The sequence below is a fragment of the Perna viridis genome, chromosome 14, assembly GCF_037379345.1.
Source record: "Perna viridis isolate PV_CMFRI_1.1 ecotype Kerala chromosome 14, ASM3737934v1, whole genome shotgun sequence".
Lineage (NCBI taxonomy): Eukaryota > Metazoa > Mollusca > Bivalvia > Mytilida > Mytilidae > Perna > Perna viridis.
This window is the reverse complement of record NC_142458.1, coordinates 30190428-30215348: the sequence shown is the minus strand read 5'-3', so window position 1 is coordinate 30215348 and position 24921 is coordinate 30190428. Positions and strand designations below refer to the sequence as shown.

Sequence of the window (24921 nt, the reverse complement as noted above, 5' to 3'; positions counted from 1 at the left end):
AAATGTACATTGTGCACAAGCACATTTGTGGAACCGATTTATCTCCCTTGATAAAAGTTATCAGACATTCCTTTATTATAATAATAAACTATTTTTAATCTGATATTGCTTCCCATTAATGTCTTCAATTAAAAGATTAGGACACCATAGAGACAGATCTAGAATATCTACAGGAGAGTTACCCAAAATTTTTTATGAACCTACAAGTACAATGTATAAAATAAAGATGTTTTAAAAGGGTGTACTGTTCAATAGAGCTGAGCTTCAATTTTTAACTTTAGTTTAATCATTTTTACCTTTTTAGATAAGCATCCACAAGCTGCACATTGTTTGCTGCTTTTGAGGCAGCCATTATGTCCTTGGTCCCTATGGAAACAACCTTCCCAGCCCACAATTCTTGTAGAAGTGTATACCAATGGTCTCTGTCACCTTTCAACCAAGCTGTGAACTTGATATCTTCTGTAAAAATACAACCAATCTCATTATTGTTTTATATATACACAGAAAAAAAATGCAACAAATGTATTCCTATGTTTTGAAAACACCTGCAAACAAATTGTCAAAAATTTACTAAAATTCATGAACTTGTTTCCTGCATCAGTTAACTCTCCAACCTCGGTTCTATGCACAAAGGATTATATTTTGATTGTATATTTATTGAATTAGTATTATGTGAATTTATTACTTCTAGTAATATGTACCACTACATATGGTATCTAATTATGCTATATAAATATATTAAAAACGTAAACACATCAGGTGAAGAAATATCTTATTTTGACATTCTATACTGTAATTTTTGTTTATTTATAAAAATATTGTGTCACTTCTTTTACTGTATTTAATAATTTCTCTATCAATAAAACGTGTTAAACTTTCAAGAAACAAATTCCAGAGTACTTGAATTTTTTAAGATATATACAAAATAATGGCTGTTTTAGGGTCTAGATAGAAAATACCACAGTGACCCTGATTCTATTTATTGACAATGTCACTGTCTATTTGATGTGACTTTGTCATTGTCATTGTCAATATATTTTAATATCAAGCCAATAGCCTGAGATAGAAAAACTTATGCCATACGAATGATGGAAAACTGATAAATTGGCAATGATACAACTAACAGCTAAAGCTGACCTTTTCCATGTATCCTTAACACATCTATAGACTTAAAGAAAGATTTAAGCTGTTTCCTTTCGATGTGTATAATATTTCTAATTTTGATAACTTCTACAGCTTCTCTGGCCCCATCCTTCATAAACAACAACCTGAAAGAAGAAAAGATCATAATCAGCAATGACTTTAAGTGTCTGAAAACTGAATCACTCAAAATCATGTATGTGACTCCAAAGTGTTTTTTCTATCCTCTAATGCAGGGGCAGAGAAGTTCTTGGTACTCTTGCAATTTTCTGATGGTCGAAATCATCTTAACAAGAGAAATTTATGGATCACTATTAGATAAAGAATATAGTATTTGTGGTTGTACAAAGACCTACAAAACATTTGCAAATTTATGAAACTGTTGATGGAAAAAAAATATTCATGATGTAAAACCATATACTGTAAAAGAACTATTGTTCATTGGGTACCAATTATCGTGGTTTTCGTGGGTAAGCCAAAACACAAAATTTGATTCCCAACGAAAAGGAGAATCCCATTGATGAGTATACTGAAAACCTTAAAACCACAAATTCAAGAATCCACCACCAACTTCTGTTTCTTCCCTAATCTACGAAAATTAGTATCCTTGAATTAAAGTACCTTCACAAAACATATTTTTTGGCCACTGCCATCCCCCAGGCTAGGAGCATTAGAACAGATCTTCCTCTGCATTTTTCAAAAATACCCATTCAGACATTTATTCATTCCGACATATGACAATTGCCAACCATTAAAAATCACTCTATATAAAAAATAGGTAGTGAGTGGCTTTTGAATTTGGGTTTATTCAGAGGATTAGACAGTTCACAATATCAGTTCCCTTTTCATGCATAAAATTTTGCTGAAAAAAGATATAAACTAGACAGAATACACATCAAAAAGTCTATTCCTATTTACAGAGTTATTTCCCTTTATTTTGGTACTTATTAGTAAAATAATAAATCAATATCATTTAACGACAAATGTTATTTACAAAATGATTTATATCAAGTTACTTAATTGGTCTTTGAGATCAAATCTGCATCATATACACGATATATTTGATTTATATTTAAAATACAAGTGGTACTCTCGAAACTACGATTGCCTTAAGTTTATACTGACGAGTACTTAACCTTCAGTAAAAGAGAATAAAAGCACTAGATTTTTTTTTCATTAATAATACTGACCTTTTGTTGGTCATTACTATCCTGCCCGAACCTGCATCAGTTTTACATAGTCTTGAGAGTTTGAGGACATATTCCTCATTCTTCAGAAAGACTTGGTCAACCATTGAACAGAGTTCTATATTCTCCTGGTAACAATGAACAAATGTCTGGAATGTACTCATGTCCACTTTATCATCTGGAAAAAAATAAAGAGACTTTAGATTAAGAAAAAAAATTCTGTAAGTGATGGCTCACTAGTGATACCTTCACTTTCAATCACAATATGACGAAAACAAACAAAGTCCTTAGTAAACAGAAAGCTGTTTTTAAAAATTTTCTTAAATGTATCCTATCATAACGCATATGTACAGAAGAACATGTTAAAATTTCAAGCCACTGTGATTAGTAGTTGCTGAGAAAACTATGGCAGGAAGAAATCATTATGGACACATGGAAAAACAGACACACGGACAAAGGTAAAACAGTATACCCCTGCTCTGAATTGTATCAATTAACTTGAGAAATGCTGATAGGGGTAAGTTAATGAAAAATTGATCACACTGGTCAAAGCAAACAAATCATAGTTAGAACATTCATTGGACTAGCAGGTCATCCTAAATCAGGCTAGCTGGGAACATAATAACATGATATTCTGGCAGGTCATCCTATCAGATAAATCAGGGAACAGAATAGCATGATATTCTGACAGGTCATCATATCAGATAAATCAGGGAACAGAATAACATGATATTCTGGCAGGTCATCCTATCAGATAAATCAGCCTAGCTGGGAAAAGAATAACATGATATTCTGACAGGTCATCCTATCAGATAAATCAGGCTAGCTGGGAACATAATAACATGATACTCTGACAGGTCATCCTATCAGATAAATCAGGGAACAGAATAACATGATACTCTGACAGGTCATCCTATCAGATAAATCAGGGAACAGAATAACATGATATTCTGGCAGGTCATCCTATCAGATAAGCCAGGGAACATAATAACATGATATTCTGACAGGTCATCCTATCAGATAAATCAGGGAACAGAATAACATGATATTCTGGCAGGTCATCCTATCAGATAAATCAGGCTAGCTAGGAACAGAATAACATGACATCCTGACAGGTCATCCTATCAGATAAACCAGGGAACAGAATAACATGGTATTCTGGCAGGTCATCCTATCAGATAAATCAGGCTAGCTGGGAACAGAATAACATGACATCCTGACAGGTCATCCTATCAGATAAACCAGGGAACAGAATAACATGGTATTCTGGCAGGTCATCCTATCAAATAAATCAGGGAACAGAATAACATGATATTCTGGCAGGTCATCCTATCAGATAAATCAGGGAACAGAATAACATGATATTCTGACAGGTCATCCTATCAGATAAATCAGGCTAGCTAGGAACAGAATAACATGACATCCTGACAGGTCATCCTATCAGATAAACCAGGGAACAGAATAACATGGTATTCTGGCACGTCATCCTATCAAAAAAATCAGGGAACAGAATAACATGATATTCTGGCAGGTCATCCTATCAGATAAATCAGGGAACAGAATAACATGATATTCTGGCAGGTCATCTTATCAGATAAACCAGGGAACAGAATAACATGATATTCTGGCAGGTCATTCTATCAGATAAATCAGGCTAGCTGGGAACATAATAACATGATATTCTGGCAGGTCATCCTATCAGATAAATCAGGGAACAAAATAACATGATATTCTGGCAGGTCATCCTATCAGATAAACCAGGGAACATAATAACATGATATTCTGGCAGGTCATCCTGTCAGACAAACCAGGGAAGAGAATAACATGATATTCTGGCAGGTCATCCTATCAGATAAACCAGGGAACAGAATAACATGATATTCTGGCAGGTCATCCTATCAGATAAACCAGGGAACAGAATAACATGATATTCTGGCAGGTCATCCTATCAGATAAATCAGGCTAGCTGGGAACATAATAACATGATATTCTGACAGGTCATCCTATCAGATAAATCAGGCTAGCTGGGAACATAATAACATGATATTCTGGCAGGTCATCCTATCAGATAAACCAGGGAACAGAATAACATGATATTCTGGCAGGTCATCCTATCAGATAAACCAGGGAACATAATAACATGATATTCTGGCAGGTCATCCTATCAGATAAATCAGGCTAGCTGGGAACATAATAACATGATATTCTGGCAGGTCATCCTATCAGATAAATCAGGCTAGCTGGGAACATAATAACATGATATTCTGGCAGGTCACCCTATCAGATAAATCAGGGAACAGAATAGCATGATATTCTGACAGGTCATCATATCAGATAAATCAGGGAACAGAATAACATGATATTCTGGCAGGTCATCCTATCAGATAAATCAGGCTAGCTAGGAACATAATAACATGATATTCTGGCAGGTCATCCTGTCAGATAAATCAGGCTAGCTGGGAACATAATAACATGATATTCTGGCAGGTCATCCTGTCAGATAAAGCAGGGAACAGAATAACATGATATTCTGGCAGGTCATCTATCAGATAAACCAGGGAACATAAAAACATGATATTCTGGCAGGTAATCCTGTCAGATAAATCAGGCTAGCTGGGAACATAATAACATGATATTCTGGCAGGTCATCCTGTCAGATAAATCAGGCTAGCTGGGAACATAATAACATGACATCCTGACAGGTCATCCTATCAGATAAATCAGGCTAGCTGGGAACATAATAACATGATATTCTGGCAGGTCATCCTATCAGATAAATCAGGGAACAGAATAGCATGATATTCTGACAGGTCATCATATCAGATAAATCTGGGAACAGAATAACATGATATTCTGGCAGGTCATCCTATCAGATAAACCAGGGAACATAATAACATGATATTCTGGCAGGTCATCCTGTCAGATAAATCAGGCTAGCTGGGAACATAATAACATGATATTCTGGCAGGTCATCCTATCAGATAAATCAGGCTAGCTGGGAACATAATAACATGATATTCTGACAGGTCATCCTATCAGATAAATCAGGCTAGCTGGGAACATAATAACATGATATTCTGGCAGGTCATCCTGTCAGATAAAGCAGGGAACAGAATAACATGATATTCTGGCAGGTCATCCTATCAGATAAACCAGGCTAGCTGGGAACATAATAACATGATATTCTGGCAGGTCATCCTGTCAGATAAATCAGGCTAGCTAGGAACAGAATAACATGACATCCTGACAGGATATCCTATCAGATAAACCAGGGAACAGAATAACATGGTATTCTGGCAGGTCATCCTATCAGATAAATCAGGCTAGCTGGGAACAGAATAACATGACATCCTGACAGGTCATCCTATCAGATAAACCAGGGAACAGAATAACATGGTATTCTGGCAGGTCATCCTATCAAATAAATCAGGGAACAGAATAACATGATATTCTGGCAGGTCATCCTATCAGATAAATCAGGGAACAGAATAACATGATATTCTGGCAGGTCATCCTATCAGATAAATCAGGCTAGCTAGGAACAGAATAACATGACATCCTGACAGGTCATCCTATCAGATAAACCAGGGAACAGAATAACATGGTATTCTGGCACGTCATCCTATCAAAAAAATCAGGGAACAGAATAACATGATATTCTGGCAGGTCATCCTATCAGATAAATCAGGGAACAGAATAACATGATATTCTGGCAGGTCATCTTATCAGATAAACCAGGGAACAGAATAACATGATATTCTGGCAGGTCATTCTATCAGATAAATCAGGCTAGCTGGGAACATAATAACATGATATTCTGGCAGGTCATCCTATCAGATAAATCAGGGAACAAAATAACATGATATTCTGGCAGGTCATCCTATCAGATAAACCAGGGAACATAATAACATGATATTCTGGCAGGTCATCCTGTCAGACAAACCAGGGAAGAGAATAACATGATATTCTGGCAGGTCATCCTATCAGATAAATCAGGCTAGCTGGGAACATAATAACATCATATTCTGACAGGTCATCCTATCAGATAAATCAGGCTAGCTGGGAACATAATAACATGATATTCTGGCAGGTCATCCTATCAGATAAACCAGGGAACATAATAACATGATATTCTGGCAGGTCATCCTGTCAGATAAACCAGGGAACAGAATAACATGATATTCTGGCAGGTCATCCTATCAGATAAATCAGGCTAGCTGGGAACATAATAACATGATATTCTGACAGGTCATCCTATCAGACTAATCAGGCTAGCTGGGAACATAATAACATGATATTCTGGCAGGTCATCCTATCAGATAAAGCAGGGAACAGAATAACATGATATTCTGGCAGGTCATCCTATCAGATAAACCAGGGAACATAATAACATGATATTCTGGCAGGTCATCCTGTCAGATAAACCAGGGAACAGAATAACATGATATTCTGGCAGGTCATCCTATCAGATAAATCAGGCTAGCTGGGAACATAATAACATGATATTCTGACAGGTCATCCTATCAGATAAATCAGGCTAGCTGGGAACATAATAACATGATATTCTGGCAGGTCATCCTATCAGATAAACCAGGGAACAGAATAACATGATATTCTGGCAGGTCATCCTATCAGATAAACCAGGGAACATAATAACATGATATTCTGGCAGGTCATCCTATCAGATAAACCAGGCTAGCTGGGAACATAATAACATGATATTCTGGCAGGTCATCCTATCAGATAAATCAGGCTAGCTGGGAACATAATAACATGATATTCTGGCAGGTCATCCTATCAGATAAATCAGGCTAGCTGGGAACATAATAACATGATATTCTGGCAGGTCATCCTGTCAGATAAAGCAGGGAACAGAATAACATGATATTCTGGCAGGTCATCCTATCAGATAAACCAGGCTAGCTGGGAACATAAAAACATGATATTCTGGCAGGTCATCCTGTCAGATAAATCAGGCTAGCTGGGAACATAATAACATGATATTCTGGCAGGTCATCCTGTCAGATAAAGCAGGGAACAGAATAACATGATATTCTGGCAGGTCATCCTATCAGATAAACCAGGGAACATAATAACATGATATTCTGGCAGGTCATCCTATCAGATAAATCAGGCTAGCTGGGAACATAATAACATGATATTCTGAAGAAACATAACATATTAATAGACATTTATTTGTTTTTATTTAACCAGTATCTGTTTTTATTTAACCAGTATCTGTTTTTATATTTTATGCTAAGTAAACATGACAAATTGTAAAATTTACTGGAGATTTCTTATTGTCCAAAATATATTTACAGCACCTTCAATGATCTGACCAAGTTGGAAGACAAGGGGAAGTATACAATATTCTTACATCCATTTTGTTGACTGAGTTCTAAGGCCTGGAACAGTCTCATAACAGTTTCCATGTCCTGTGTCATATCTAACAGAGAAATAACCTTGTAGAAATCTTCAAAATCTAAAATGGAGAATTCAAACTTATACAACTAGAAATAATGTTACAACTGTCTCAAGACCTTATGTTATTTCTTACAGAGTTATTACCTTGTGGAAGTCTTTAAAATCTTAATTAATGAATTTAAACTATTTTTAGAACTAGAAATAATGCCATAACGGCCTCTGAGTCTTTTGTCCATGGCCATTAATATGTAAAATAATGAGTGGAGAAGAATGAAACATAAACTTGAAGTGTAACATTAAAATACACAATCAGATTTTTCTAGGGCAAACATTTTACATAAAATTTAGACAAAGAGTAATTAGGGGAAACAATATTCTAGCATAAATCAAAAGAATGTAATGAAGGGACAAAGACCAAGACATGGAAAACAGAAAAAAACATCAAAGAACATAAAATATCCAAAATAATACATACAAAGTAACAAAAGTAAATGCGTAACTTGGACTCCACTAAAAACTCTTAGTATGAACCATGTGCACCAGTAGTTGTTTTACCTATTACAAAATTGACAATTCATCACAATAATCTCTAGTAACCATACTCACTGAGATCATGCTGAGGCAGTTCTATTGGTTCTTCAAACTGATGGTTTTCTCTTGGTGAATGGGTGTGGTCACTGTCTAAGTGTAGGAGCTCTGTCAACTGTTGTACACCTGGTTTCATGCTTATCTCCAGCTTTTCTTCTTCAGGGATATTTGTAAAAGCTAATGAAGCCATGCTACAACAAAATGGGTATTGAATCACCATAAATATAAAATTAATAATTTATGTAAAACTAGGAGTTTCTTTCAATACCTTATTAATTACTTATTAAAAAGCACATTCATTATGTTATACCAGTGTGTTGAATTATAAAAAAAAAAAAACAAACTTATAATTTTATTTTGAATAGTAATTTCTGGGTACATCTTTTTTCACTTTATGACATATTTTATAAATAGATGCTATATACACAGGTTAAAATGTACCAAAAATTCTTGTATATTTTAAATATATGGAAACAAATGTTTAAGAACAGTATGGAAAAAATTAGGTTTTGTGCCTCTGAAACACATGGAAACAGAAGTTTCCAGAATTATTAAAAAGTCATATGTTTAGTGCTATCAAAGACACAAATTTTTTACATACATGTATGATTTTTATTTACTTGTTTTTCACGAATTACTGTGAAAGTGTGGGGTACCAATTTCGTGGTTTTCATGGGTAGGTCAAACCACAAAATTTGGTTCCCAACAAATAGAAGATTCCCATTGATGTGTATACTGAAAACCTCAAAACCATGAATTCAAGAGTCCACAAAATTGTTTCTTCCCTGATCAACGAAAATTAGTATCCATGATTATAAAGTATTTTCACAGTAGTTTGTCATAACTATATGTTGTAATTTTCCCTGTAAGGTACCAGTGGATTTGGTTCTTCCTTTACCAATATTTGACCAAAGGCCCCAGATCATCAAACCTCCCTCTAAAATAAAATGACTGCTCTCCTATAAACCTACTTTTCAGGAGCCAGTGATGTATCAATCTCCTATCCAGGATTCTTCAATACAAAATCAGGTTCTTCCATTATTAATATTTGACAAAAAGTCCCAGATCTGCAATTCTCCCCAAAAATAAAATGACTGCTCTCCTATAAACCTACTTTTCAGGAACTAGTGACATATCAATCTCAGCAAGTCTTGTCAGATCAGCTATGGCATCTTTATGTTTGTTCTGAGCCAAGAAGAATGTTGCCCTAAGATACAGATATGATGCTCTGTCCTGAAGGTCACTACTTCTCTGTCAAAAATAAATAAGCACTCACTATAATTATCAAAAGATTTGTCAACCAATTTAATTTATGCATGATTGTTTCCTCTAAATAACAAAGTATTTTATCAGCAACACTATTGTTTTTCTCTTGTACTTTTGTCTGATATCTCCAGCCAATGCAGAGGATCAAATAAGTGAAGGTTCTGGACCCTAAATTTCTACCATTTACCATCAACTGTATTCATGACAATTTATTGGGGACTTAAATTTTTCCTCAAGTGGACCACTGATTTAAACTATAAAATGTCCATGACCTTCCAATCTTAAAGATAAATCTGTTCCCCTGCAATGCTGTAATACTTAAAATACTGGCAATTTCCAATGACATTGGTATGTCAAATCATTGCCGATAAACAGAATAAGATCAGGTTTTAATGTCTCGAAATAACATCACACCTCATCCTATCAGGCGTAAATTGGCAATATTATGTATATACAAGTAGACTGGATTGGATTTTTGTACAAAGGGAAATTAATTAAACTCGTCATTAAATCATGTAAATTTTCAAATAAGCCTGGAAACACATTGGTTAATAAACTCCATAAATGGAGATAATGCACAAATGGTCTTTGGTAAAATTCCTAATATACACTGATAAATACCTTAATATCAGCTTCAACTCAATATTTAGTAGCATGAGGGAGGAGGAGTTTAAATTTTAAATGAGTTTTTTTCCTCCTACTATAGGCAGGGTCAAATAGGTCAAAAGGGCAATTTGATTTATGGTAAACATTGACTAAGGAACGATTATATGCCTTCCAAAAGTCAAAATGACTTTATATACATACTAACACTTGGTTGATAAGTTTAAGTCATGCAATCTTCCTCTTTTCAATCAACTCAATTGTCAATGAATTGTATTATGGGTATCTTTTAAAATTGTTCTCCCCAGCAATATGTTTATAACAAAAATGGAAATAGTGAATACATCAAACAGACAACATTAACATAAATTCTGTGTAAAATAACATGAGATTCCAACCCAGTCTCTTATAAAAATACTTGGTATATTTCAATAACATCAGAAAGTTTATAAAGCCAACAAACCTGATAATCTTCAGTGAATGTGTTGATACTGTTCTTAATGTATGTGAGTAAACTTTTTTCTATGAAAGGTAACTTTAGTATCTTGAGCTCCTTTTTCTTCACAAGTCCTGGCAAGAATGTTACAGAAACTTGTTTCTTCAACTGTGCTCTCCTAAAAAAAAAAAATAATAATATGCTTTGCAAGGTGCAGCTTGATATAACCACAGAGGTCAAACCCTGAATAGTTGGGGCAAATATGGACACACCATTCCATTCAAACTTGACAGAGCAAAGAAATTTGATTAAGATTAAAAATTTTACCAGAACCAAAGCAATCAATTCTCTTTCACTCAAGTTAATGTCCAGAAATCAGAAAAAAACACTTGTTTCTGGCTTCTTTCTGATCCCTTATTCCCCCTTTTTGGTCCCTAATTTCTACAAGGTTCAAGTCTTAACTCCCAAAATCAATCCTAGTCTTCCTTTAATGGTATGGCACCTTGTAATACAATTTCAAAGAGATGCATTCACTAATAGTCAAGTTATAGTCTGGACATCAGGGAAATGCATGTTTCTAGCTCCCTTTTTGGTCCATAAGTTCTGAAAAGTTCAGGTCTTTAACCCCAAAATAAATCCAAGTCTAAACAGCCTCCACAGTTTTCCAGATGAATTAGAAAGATAGATTACCTGAACTTTTCACAATACTATATGCAGATGACACTGCTCTCTTGTCTGAAGGGGTCTTACAAAGACAACGTAATTCTCTTTCTGATAAATCAGAAGGTCAATATTGAAAAAAACAACAACAAAATAACAAAAACAAAATTGTTTTATTTTCAAAGGGCTGATTACAGAATATGTTGAAACTCTAGTAATATAGCAAAGAGTTTGATCTAGTAAATGATTTCATATACTTAGTACTGTTTTTGTTTTAATCAGTTAGCTTTCTCAAAGCAAAATAGTATCACTATAGAGGCAACCCATACTATGTATGACATCTTATGAAAATGTACATAATTCATCTCGAGTAGAAGTGCTAAACAAAATTATTTCACTTATTCTACTTAATAGTTATGTGGGGCAGAGGCAAGAATGCCGTTATTGGTAATTTTGCGAACTTTTACTTAATTCAAATTTGGAGAAGGGTACTTTATATCTGAGATTGCTCTGACGTCCAACGGCTGATTTGCAAGTCAAGCTGGGGCCATAGGACATCAAAGCTCATCCCATATCCAAAATACGGTATTTTACTAGAAAGTCAAAATTCTGTAAATTCAAGGAAAGAAAGTTGCATGTACATTAGACAAGAAACATGTTTTTCTCTCTGTATGAAAATTGCACACTACTTATTTTCACAAAATTTAACAATATTTTACTCTATGATCTTGAACTACGTAAGTTCAAGACCACAATATTCTGTTAATTATTTTGAATTCTAATTCTCAAAACACGAATTACTGCAGAAATGCATGTACATAATATTCTTCTTAATATAAACTTTCATTACACACCTAGTCTTAACTTTCCAAGAGCAAAGAAAGTAGTAAATTTAAGTATTGAAGTGCACATCAAAGGTAGTGTGAAAAATCCAGTGTTTGTGATATGGAATGATATCTGACATCCCACGGTCCCAGGCAAATCAGCCACTGGACATCAGAGTAATCCTAGACTAGGTGCTTTAATGCCAAATACATATATTATATCATATAACATATAGGCAATCCAAAATAAATGCAAGTATAATAAAGCATCAATAAGTATGATTATCACAAAAAAAATAATTGAGGGTTTCAAAACTACATCCTGGTCAAGAACAAACATGGTTTTACAAATCCTGATTATATGGCTCAATTATACAAATATTGTTATATTAATTTTGGCAACATGTTCAAGAATCTCCAAAAGCTATCAATTACAGAATTTATTAGCAGATCAATGCTCAACCATATTACAGTTAAACAATTATATTTGTAAATTGTATTTTATATATATATATATCTGGATTATATTTTCTTTAAGTACAAATTTATTTTTGTTTTGTGATTTTTGAAATATTTTATGTATTTTATAGGTCTGTATATATTTAAATATGAATAAATATGTAAAAGAAGCTTTCAGTGCAACATAAGAAAAGCAGTATATACAAACCATGCAATAATAATAATAATAATAATAATAATAGTAACAGAATATAGATTGCATTTGAAAACAATTATCACCGATCTAATTCAGAGCTGTGAATCACAAATTACCTATTGAATCTGGGAGATAGCAAAACACTCCTAGAGAAGATAGAAAATATAATACATGTACAGGTAATTCTCATTTATATTGGTGATGAGTATCATCATTAACTCAAATCTTAGTAACTTGAAAATAAAAGAAATTGTTTCTGAAACCAAAATTTTGTGCACTTGACCAAAAATTAACTTATGTTCGTCAAACAGGCCCCTGGTTTCTACATAGACAGTCTCCTAAAACCTTTAAAAGTTTGTTTTGTTACTCAGAGTTCATCTTCATTGACACAAGCAGCTTCACAAAAAAAAACCTTATAGGCAAGTATGATTCAAAGTTGTTCAAAATGCATAACAAGATATTAATTGTTACTATATATACCTTCACAATTTTGTTGATGAGGTCATATTAGGGAACAATTATGTATGATAACCATCAGTTTACTTATGGTTAAGAAATAAAGCATCATTAATCTCTGACCTCTGACAATCAACCTGTGTGTTACTAAACTAACCTGTTAGCCAGTTTGTTATCTGAACCTCCAGCCTTTTTCACTTGTGGACGTGTCAGCACTTCTACCTGTGACCAATGATCTTTCTTCTCTGCCATTCTGTCTTTCAGGAAAAGCTTGAACATATCTGTATTCAAAGCCTAGTATTTGAAAGAGATTTCTGTAATGAGGGTTACTGTCAGGAAGATAAATGAAAAAACTTACCATAATTTCTCATGAAGTTTAATGGGTACTAATTTTTTTAACTACGTTTAAATCGTTAAGTATAATTTTTTTTCATTTTCCTCAACCCTGTAATTAAGTACCATTCTGCATAAGAATCAGGCAACGAGTGGCACATCATTTCAATTTCTAGATACAATCTTTTGTGCCTCAAATATATTCAATACATCTAGAAAACAAGAAAAAGCTATTTAAATTTATCCTGATGCATCTGTGAAGTAGATATTTTAAACTGCTTTAAAATTTTCCCACTGTTTTTCCATAGTGCATTTCAACTAAATTTGAATTTTCAGTATCATAAAGAGGTGAACTTTAAACCAATCTGGTATGTATTTCTTTAGGTTATAAGGTATACTTTGATAATGCAATTAAAATCTCTGTGTTTTCTTTCATGTGCCGCACTTAATACACATTTTGCCTGATTCTTAGAAAGAGGTTACTGTTACTGTATATAACTTAAGTATATCATGTAAACGCCCCATGAAACTACCTTCCATAAGAAAATTTTGTCTCGGTCAGAGTCATTTAAAGGAATTTTGTCTCTGTCAGAGTCATCTAAAGGAATTTTGTCTCCGTCAGAGTCATCTATAGGAATTAGGTCTCTGTCAAAGTCATCTAAAGGAATTTTGTCTCCGTCAGAGTCATCTATAGGAACTAGGTCTCTGCCAGAGTCATCTTAAGGAATTTTGTCTCCGTCAGAGTCATCTATAGGAATTAGGTCTCTGCCAGAGTCATCTTAAGGAATTTTGTCTCCATCAGAGTAATCTATAGGAATTAGGTCTCTTCCAGAGTCATCTAAAGGAATTTTGTCTCTGCCAGAGTCATCTATAGGAATTAGGTCTCTGTCAGAGTCATCTATAAGAATTAGGTCTCTGCCAGAGTCATCTATAGGAATTAGGTCTCTGCCACAGTCATCTAAAGGAATTTTGTCTCCATCAGAGTCATCTATAGGAATAAGGTCTCTGTCAGAGTCATCTATAGGAATTAGGTCTCCGTCAGAGTCATCTAAAGAAATTTTGTCTCCGTCAGAGTCATCTATAGGAATTAGGTCTCTGTCAGAGTCATCTATAGGAATTAGGTCTCCGTCAGAGTCATCTAAAGAAATTTTGTCTCCGTCAGAGTCATCTATAGGAATTAGGTCTCTGTCAGAGTCATCTATAGGAATTAGGTCTCTGCCAGAGTCATCTATAGGAATTAGGTCTCTGCCAGAATCATCTATAGGAATTAGGTCTCTATCAGTCATCTATAGGAATTAGGTCTCCGTCAGAGTCATCTATAGGAATTAGGTCTCTGTCAGAGTCATCTAAAGGAATTTTGTCTCCGTCAGAGTCATCTAAAGGAATTTTGTCTCCGTCAGAGTCATCTAAAGGAGTTTTGTCTCTGTTAGAGTCATCTAAAGGAATTTTGTCTCCGTCAGAGTCATCTATAGGAATTAGGTCTCTGTCAGAGTCATCTAAAGGAATTTTGTCTCCGTCAGAGTCATCTATAGAAATTAGGTCTCTGTCAGAGTCATCTAAAGGAATTTTGTCTCCGTCAGAGTCATCTATAGAAATTAGGTCTCTGTCAGAGTCATCTATAGGAATTAGGTCTCCGTCAGAGTCATCTATAGGAATTAGGTCTCTGTCAGAGTCATCTATAGGAATTCAATTTAAATAATAAACAAAAATAAAATCCTTAATAAGCATTATAACATTATAACATTATAACTTTGACATCTACAGTTGATTTCTCTACAAAATCAAAATCTAAGGAAAAAATGTAAGTGAAAAATTGATTGTAAACTATGATTTCACAAGGTCTGTTGTTACATAATGATTTTCTTGTGAATGACTTTTTTTGCAAGATTTGAGAGCAAATTCTTATAGATCTGTTCTCAAGATTCCATTATGGGTACAGACAGACTGACAGGTAGATAGACACATCTATCATTAATGCAAACAGAAGGTATCAGTTATAGAAAGTAACTACTATATTAGCCCAGTCATAATTTTTTACTTTTTTCATACAGTTTTACCTTTTCATAGAACTTTTTGTCAGATCCCTGTACACTGTCAAGAAAGGCCTGTCTGTTAAATCTCTTATGATCTAGACGGATTTCTGACATAACACCTCTGAAAATAAAACCTCCATCATTAATGCTGATTTTGCAGGTATTATTCGGGGGCAGTGTACATTTAACCTATCTACAGCTAACTGCTACAAACAATGTTATTTTGTATAAACTGTTCAAGAATTAGTAACACAACTGAAATTCAGGCATGCATGCACACACACACACACACACATACACACATTGACATTCCATTGTGAAGAATATATCATTCCTACTCCAGAAATGCTGTACCTCATACATCAGATACACAATACATGATACATCCTTAGGACAGAAGCTGACTTATATTTGTATTTTCATAACAGGCAAGTTGTTAAAACTCCTCATGCCCAAATTCAAAACTAAGGTTGTCCCTTACTTAGCACATGCTGAAAAATAGATAAAATTTGATTTCACTTTTACTTGCCTAATTGTCAATTTGGTTTTTACAACAATAGAACAACCTTCAATGTCGAAACCAATTTTAATTACATAAGCACAGTTAAAACATTCAATGTTAAAGATTAAACCTAACCTATATAGGTTAACCATGAGTTCCAGACATCCAGCAGTTATAGCTGAGTTAAGCTCATGGAATTTGATCTTCTCTTTCAGTCTCCGCAGGTTGGTATTATAGCATTCTGGTCTGGAAAGGAAAAAAAATATGACCAATGTAATACCAGACAATAGACACAGATGCATTATTTTTTTCATAAGTTTCACATATTATGGAAAAAATTTTAACAAAAAAATTTTAAATCAAAAACTTCATCTGTAATTTCATAATTGTACAAAAGATCATTCAAACCTGACATATGTACCACTACATATGTAAAGCCTTCCATAATATATCATTCAAACCTGACATACATACAACTACATATGTAAAGCCTTATATAATATATCATTCAAACCTGACATATGTACCACTACATATGTAAAGCCTTACACAATATATCATTCAAACCTGACATATATACAACTACATATGTAAAGCCTTGCATAATAGAGGTTTGATTAAAACAATATCTAACCCACACTGTTACTTGTTACCATACCATATCAAAAGTAGTGAAGATATTAAAGTGCTGAACTTTGACCTAATTGAAGTATCAATGTTTTATAATGTTTGGTTTAACCAATGAATCTAATGCCCAACGGAATGTAGACAAACAGGTTTTTATGAAATCCTGAATTCCTGAGAAAATGTAAACAAAGGTGATCTTACAAAAATCCAGATTTCCCAAGAACATGTAAACAAAGGTGTTCTTATAAAATCCAGAATTCCCAAGGAAATATAGACAAAAGTGTTCTTTTGAAATCCAGAAGTTCCAAATGAAACCCTAAGCATAACTTTGTCCAACCACAAAAGTTAATGCACATGAACAAATTACATCCATAGTTATATAAAATAATGGCAGTTTTGAAGTTAAGATGGAAAATATCACAGGGCAGCCTGATAGGGCAAATGTGATATTCAGTGGAAATGTTAAAAACTGATGCTATTTGATTTGTTGGCAATATCACAGTCAATTTCATGTATCTTGATATATCACGACAGTAACCTGAGATAGAAAATATCGGGCAATAATAACAATTGAAAGAGGATAAAGTTGCTGATAAACTGTATCACCTCTGAAGTGCCACAAGATCATGCTGGTATTGAGCTTTTTTACAGACATTTCTAAACAGTTTGGCTGATTCCTCCGGTATATCAGGGATGTCATGTAAACTGCTGATGCTGCCAGTCAAACTCATTGTCATCTCGTTTATAGGGTTAATATTTATTGTACCTTCATCAATATCTACCATTACAATACCCTGGATCTAAAAAATAAAATTAAAACTAGAGAAGTTGTTTAATACTATCCCAATTCAATTGTAACAGTTCACAACACTGTGCTGATAAACTCTTATTGACCATGTTGACAAGGAAATGAAATATACAACAAATGCGTTTCGTCATTTCAGATAATCTCAATTTTTATGACATCAAGAAAAAATCTCACTCACTTCATAAAAATGAAAGTTTTATGTAATGCAAAACAACCTTGTTGTATTGTAATAAAACATTAAAACAACTATCATATTTACATTATGTGTAACAATATATATATATTTCACTAAGGACACCATTTGACCATATACATTTGTATATTGCTAAATAAATTAATTTGAGATAAATACTGTTATCTGATTGGTTAAAATAATTTTGTTATATCTCAATGGATAAAAAAAAATATTGACACACCCCTATTCAGCTAAATTCAGAGCTACTTTTCTCATGTTTAAAGATAAATATATGTTTTAAAATTAATTTATAAGAATTGGCTTTGATAAAAATTTTGTCTATTGCAAAATAACATAAATTTTCCATTTGTATATTGTTTATTGCACTTTGCGTAATAAACAATATGCACATGGAAAATTTATGTTATTTTTCAATAGACACAATTTTTATTACTGCCAATTCTTAATGAAAATTTCATGAAGAATTTGAAATTGTGATGAAGTACATGTTCTATAAAAAAAAAATAACATGAATACCTAAAAACATTAAACTTTAGTATTCCATTTCATGATTATATTGTATATTATACCTGTTCAACTTCTTTCCTATGCATAGAGTGACACCCCATCATAAAGGTTCCAGGAGCCTCTAGTAACTCTAATGCTTCTATAGCCAGTAATGGTACAAAGGAGTATCTCCATTCAAATGGTAAGATGAAATACAGGAAACTCTAATTAGAAAAACAAACAATGCCCTATATATGTTTATTATACGTAAGTAAACAAAAACAGTGGTCTTGGTTCTTTGATTAGCACATGTATCAACAATCTATTTTAGGTAACAATTCCCTTGACCTTTCACCTTCTATCAAATATTTCTATGTATATAGGGGAAGGACAAATGAAAAGTCTAAAATTCCCTCCTCTGCTATTTTCAGTGAAAAAAGAAAAAACAGACAACTGACATAAAATTAAATTTAAAAAAAAAGAGAATTGAGAAATAACTTTTATACTTGAACTTTGACGGCACATCTCATGATGTGTATTTCTGCAGTGTTACATAATAATGTGACAAAAATAAACATTCACCTGACACAATGACAAAATTACAGCACATTGCCATATGTTATGTGCTACCTGATAAGATTTTATATACAAAAATATACAAGTCCCATAACTCATTCAATTGAGGGTGTGATCCAATCTAGTATATAAGACACTGAACCAACCATTCAAATCCACTACAATATTGCTGTGACAGGGCAGACACACAAACAGACAGATGGAGACCAGTAATTAGTCTCACCTTCAAACTGTGCATAACCAGGAACAAAACCAATACAAACCCAGGCTTTATTGACTACAATGAAGGCATTTACCTGCATCACAGTGGTTAGCAATACATAACTGGCTGACATAAACACTATTCTCTCTTCTAACAAAATGGCTGCTAATATCTTGAGTATTTCATCACTATGGAAACAAAGGAAGACTAGATGTAGAGGTATATCAATGACTGGTTTGTCTGGCTTCTCTGGAGGGAACAGAAAAATTGATTCAGCACCTATGTCTACCTCCTGAAATATAAAATGAAATATTTTACATATTATCATGATTATCTCATCAATTTCTTATGTCTGTTCTGTCTTTTTTTTAATAAACTTAAGATAATATGTGCATTTTATTTTCTTCTTTTCAAATGTATTTGTACATCTGATTCAATTAGTTTCTTTCTGTATCTCTTAAAAATTCTTGGAACAAATAGACACAATCATCACAATAATGTAATGAAGGATCAGTCCCCTTAAGAATCAGGCAAAATTTGAATTAGGTAATTCTTCAAAAATAGATTTAAAGACTTTATATATAACTTACCAAAGCCAGTCTACCAGCCAGAGGCACTGGGCTCATTGTCAGTTTAAATATCCTTGACTAAAAACTTAGGATTAGAACTTCTCTCACTTACCAAAGCCAGTCTACCAGCCAGAGGCACTGGGGTCATCGTCAGTTTAAATATCACAGACTTAATATATGAGTAAAACTCAAACTGCTCTTCTTCTGTCTTAGAAACAATACTGTAATCAAACAGAAATTCAAAGTAAACAAGGGTTTTGTTGTGTGATTCTGTAGTACAGATTCACTTAAGAATGATGTACATAAAGATTGATTGATTATTGGGGTTTAATGCCCGAGCAGCAATACTTCGGCTTTATTCAGGAGAGAGTGTGCAAATAAAGAAAAAAAAAGAGGTATTTTCAAAAGGAAAAAAAGTTTTGTCAACCTTCTATATGCTCTCATAATTTCTTACAGGAAGTATCCTTTACATGTATAGGTAAAATACCATTGAGAGTTGTATTTACATGTAAGGTCTGAAAAGTAGTGAATATGTCATATCACTTCAACTCAATTCTATAGAAACATATTTTCCACTATTTTTTGGCTATAGATCACAATATGATCAGAGGGTTTGGAACTGCTTCTTTAAACATAATAGTATATATGTTTGATAACGTAACTTGAAGGTAAAGCTTCTTTATATGCAAGGCCAACAGGCAACCATGGTAAAGATGTCTATATTGGTATACCTAAGGAATGCCAACAGGCAACCATGGTAAAGATGCCAATATTGGTATACCTAAGGAATGCCAACAGGCAACCATGGTAAAGATGTCAATATTGGTATACCTAAGGAATGCCAACAGGCAACCATGGTAAAGATGTCAATATTGGTATACCTAAGGAATGCCACCAGACAACCATGATAAAGATGCCAATATTGGTATACCTAAGGAATGCCACCAGACAACCATGATAAAGATACCAATATTGGTATACCTAAGGAATGCCACCAGACAACCATGATAAAGATGCCAATATTGGTATACCTAAGGAATGACTAGTAATCTTAGGAATTTTCATTGGTCATACAACCAAAGCAAGTCACCTCAGCACTACAACACAGACTTTGGCGGGACTTACAATAATGCCTTTAACATTCAAAGCTACATCTAATATGACTTTGATGTATAGTCAACATATATATAAAATTATGCCAATATCTTCCATCACTGAAATACATCATTAAACTGAGTGAATACTAAAAGTTTATATTTCCTTTGATAAAATATTTAGGAAATTCATCACCTGACAAAATAATCTGTGATAAAACACTTGTTACTCACAATGATAGAGCGTCCTTCATCACAGTAAAATATGGGTATTTAGATATGAGAACACAACAGTGTGGTACATAACATCTTATCTGTTGTTTCTCCAAATCATCTTCACTTGGGTCCAGACTCATCCATATTTTAGACTTCTCTCCCTAGATTGAAAAGATACATACTGTATAATTCTTTTTTTTTGTGGGGATAAAATTTTGTGTTTTTTTCTTTGAAACTGATTTCATGGGGACAAATTTTTGGGGATTCATGATTCATAGATTTTCACTCGGAAGTCATGTGACTTCTGAGTCTTAAAACCATCTGATGTCAATCAAAAGGACTTCCAGATCATAACTGCCTTAAAATTACTTCCTTTGTGAAAAAGATCTGGTGGATGAATATCAAAATGTATCAAATTGGTATTTCGTATAAATACATTGCCCATTTTTTATAGTATACGATTGAAATAATATTTTACATGATTGATTGTCAAAGAAAAATTCCAATACATATATAGAAGTTTTAAGTATATTTTATTAATGTCTTCGATATCCATATATTCCATGTGATTGCCTACATTTAAAACTAAAAAAAAACTTGTCAAGAATACACAAAATAAAAACGAAATGAAATGAAACAAAAAAGAAGAAAACAAAATTAAAATTGAAATTTTGATTCATCAGTACTGTGTAGGTGTGTAGTTCTAGTAGTGGTGAAAGCACTGACCCATCGTAAACAATTAATCTTTTTTGGAAATACAGAAAGAACAAATTACCATCAGCAAATTATAAAGTTTTTAAAAAATAAATGTCTCATGACTTCCGAGGTTCACAGTGTTCTAGGATTCCTATTTCCCGTTACCCGGGGTAAGTGAAATTTGGGTCAGGGAAAGTTAGGTACTTAGTTACACTTTCCCGTGGCAAGATGAAAACTTCATATGCTGTAAGGATTTGTTTTGTTAGGAAAACAGTCATTGACTGTGGGAAAGTTGATTTTATATGGATTTTTCCCGAGGAAACCTCAATTTTTGAACAATCATAAAACACTGGGTTCAACGCCATTGGCGTATTGATTTTAAACTTCTCATGCAAGTTTTTTGGAATTGTCAAAGTCTTCAATGTAAGTCACACAGCTCCCATCCAGTTCTAGCAAGGGAGATCTAAGAATCCTTTGAAGGAAGCAAGTTTTATGTTCTTACACAAGTAATTAGGAATTCTGCCTTTTGTATGATTGGAATGAGTGAATAGACATTAAAAATCTAACCTCACTGAGAGATTGCGTTGTTTTTCTATGACAGATAGGTGCACATGACTGTCCATCTTGGGTAAAATAGGCAATTGCAATACACAAAGTAAAAGTAGTCCGGTAAAGTTCAGAGGTTCAATGAATAAATTAATCAGACTTTTTGAATGCAATTCTTCACCTTTGTATGACAATGTATGTTAGTATATTCAAATTATATAAAACTTTCAGAATTAATTACTATAAAATGGAATAATGAGGGTGATTACTGTTAATCACACGTGGTTAATCAGTACCTAGTAATATGACACATATTTTATGCAAAATTTGCAATTACTCATTGACCTTTATTGTAACTGCACAGCTTTTGGCTGTAAAACGGAAGAAATATGTTCATACACTTGTCATCCATTGAAGATCTGGGATTTCTTCCACTTGTGAGAGAAATTCTTTGTCTTTCTCACTCGTTCCACTGTGCCCCACTTGTCAAAAGAAGGAATTTCTCTCACTCAACAAACACTTGTGTAAGAACCTATTAATCTCAATCACCTAAGGTTAAGATTTCAACATTGAAACCCGATGGTGTCGGAAATTTCCTAGTATTGCATTTTTGGATGGTGTTTGATTCTTTTTTTTTAAAGTGAAATTGAGTTTGTTATCAGTATGCCATTTCAGTACATCCTACTCACTGAAATGCCTTTTAATATACAAAACCTCATAAAATGTTTAGTTGTGATGTCAAAATGTCACATTTTATCTCAACCATGACTATACCCAAATCCCCTGAAAGTTAAAATGGAACAAAAGTGTTCAAGCATGACTATACCCAAATCCCCTGAAAGTTAAAATGGAACAAAAGTGTTCAAGCATGACTATACCCAAATCCCCTGAAAGTTAAAACGGAACAAAAGTGTTCAACCATGACTATACCCAAATCCCCTGAAAGTTAAAATAGAACAAAAGTGTATCTGTTATAAAAAAATTATAATTAATAGAATGAACAGCCTTTACTGACCTTTTCCATGATGAACGGTCTATAAAATGTCAGACATGTGGCAAACGTCTTCTTCCCCATGATGTCAGTTAATACAAGGAAATGAACAAAAGTCTCCTGGCTTTCAGAGAACACTTTCATTCCATCTGAAATATATTTATGATACATAAACACTGGAAATTACCTAAATGAACAAAACTTTTGATATTTAATTAATCATTATTTTGAACTAACTACAAACTATACATATATATATCTAGCCTATATATATACATGTATATATAAAAAACTTAACTTCCAAAATGAATCAGAAAACTGGAAATTTTTTTAAAAATCAAGTTTAAGATCCTTAACTCAATCACTATTCAAAAAGTCTGTTATTTATCTAAATATTGATGTTATTAGTGTCAAATTAGCCTTAATCAAATAGCTTCCGAAAAACGTTTAGACAGCTGAATGAAACTTAATGACACACAGACTGACGGACAAACAGAACATACATACATACTAAAATTGAAAAATTCTACAAGTTCTGTACATGTACTAAAAGAACTTACTTTGCAAAATGAAGGAAGAGTAGTCATGTTTTAATCATTAATTGTTTTATGGTTAGTTTTTCATGTTCCCTGATTTTACACTGTCCATTGGACTCAAACCTCTTTAGCATTGAGTTTTATTTTGTGTTTTAGTGCATTTTATTCGCCTACTGAGGTAGGGGCCCTTTCATACTAGTTTAATCAGGAACATCTCGCCTTTATTGTTAATATTATGTTTTTATGAAATTAGTTATTTTTTAATAGTGTTATGCATATTTCACTTATTTGGCATACATGTACATGTATTTGTAATTTAAAGGTCCAATCTAAGGCAGACTCAAGGTTTGGGAAATTTTTTATTATTCAATGAAGAGTAATCAACTGCCTTACCTGTTTTTGTTTTTTTTGTTTTCACAGTGTATATACATGTACGTAGTAGGGTTATCATCTCTTTGACATAATTATTCCCTTTTTCTAACTGTTTTTTTATAAATTGAAACTATATTTCACATATTTCCAACTTTAATTCAGACTTAACTAATGTACCTGGATAACAGAATGTTGTGATGCTTTTAATCACTTCTTCAGAGACTGGGAATTCAGGTATTGTGGTCATTTTGTTCTTCTTCATCTTTGTACCCCTCACTGACATATGGCGAGTGACACTCATCGGGGAAACACCTGAATTCTTAGATGTATAGATAGCCTTGCTGAATCTACTATGACCAAGACTTTCAAAACTTTTGGCTGCTGTGTGACGACTAATGAACTTGTCTTTTGGATTGATTTCAGGTTTCAGACCTGGATAGTCCAAGTCCTGACGTGGATGTGGGAAAAAATGCATTATGGTATTGGATGAGGCAGCTGATAATACCTGAGGCTCATATTGTGTATAGACCACATCATCTAAAGTCAGGTCACTCTCCTCCTAAATGAAGGAAATAGTCATCATATTAATGTTTTAGGTGTGATAATTTCTCTGTTTTTTTTGGGTGGACGATAAGTGTAAAAGTACCTGCAAAATGGATTTTAATACCAGGAAATGCTTATCATTTTGAAACCACTAACATTGATACAAATGAACATGTTAACATGAGAGGATCAACAAAATATTAGCAACTTTTTAGTTTCATTGATCAAGAAATTATTTTAAATCAGATGCCTATCACTTCTTTTCAAAATGTGTATTAGCTTGTACAAAACAGTAAATCATCTCAGAAAATATTTTATCTATAACTCTTTTAAATCTAATAACTTTTTCCTTTAGA

The 24921-nt window shown here is 33.3% G+C and overlaps 1 protein-coding gene across 6 annotated transcripts in view; it reads right to left on the bottom strand.

The window, feature by feature from the left end:
- The window catches only part of LOC148598950 (DENN domain-containing protein 3-like), a 39181-nt gene that overhangs the window by 13097 nt on the left and 1163 nt on the right, over positions 1-24921 (bottom strand). For 4 of the 6 annotated variants that reach the window (XM_088560806.1, XM_088560808.1, XM_088560809.1 and 1 more), the window contains exons 3-20: positions 24200-24581; positions 23139-23263; positions 20900-21042; positions 19684-19792; positions 19097-19294; positions 18308-18448; positions 17341-17534; positions 16243-16353; positions 15630-15726; positions 13397-13533; positions 12900-12929; positions 10672-10822; positions 9454-9590; positions 8358-8530; positions 7705-7809; positions 2331-2505; positions 1138-1268; positions 297-459 (exon numbers count right to left, since the gene is read on the bottom strand). In XM_088560806.1, coding sequence (XP_088416932.1) covers positions 297-459; positions 1138-1268; positions 2331-2505; positions 7705-7809; positions 8358-8530; positions 9454-9590; positions 10672-10822; positions 12900-12929; positions 13397-13533; positions 15630-15726; positions 16243-16353; positions 17341-17534; positions 18308-18448; positions 19097-19294; positions 19684-19792; positions 20900-21042; positions 23139-23263; positions 24200-24581 — 2702 coding nt within the window. Of the gene's footprint in view, positions 1-296; positions 460-1137; positions 1269-2330; positions 2506-7704; positions 7810-8357; positions 8531-9453; positions 9591-10671; positions 10823-12899; positions 12930-13396; positions 13534-15629; positions 15727-16242; positions 16354-17340; positions 17535-18307; positions 18449-19096; positions 19295-19592; positions 19793-20899; positions 21043-23138; positions 23264-24199; positions 24582-24921 lie in introns of those variants that run through there. The other 2 variants (XM_088560810.1, XM_088560811.1) reach the window with 2 other exon arrangements.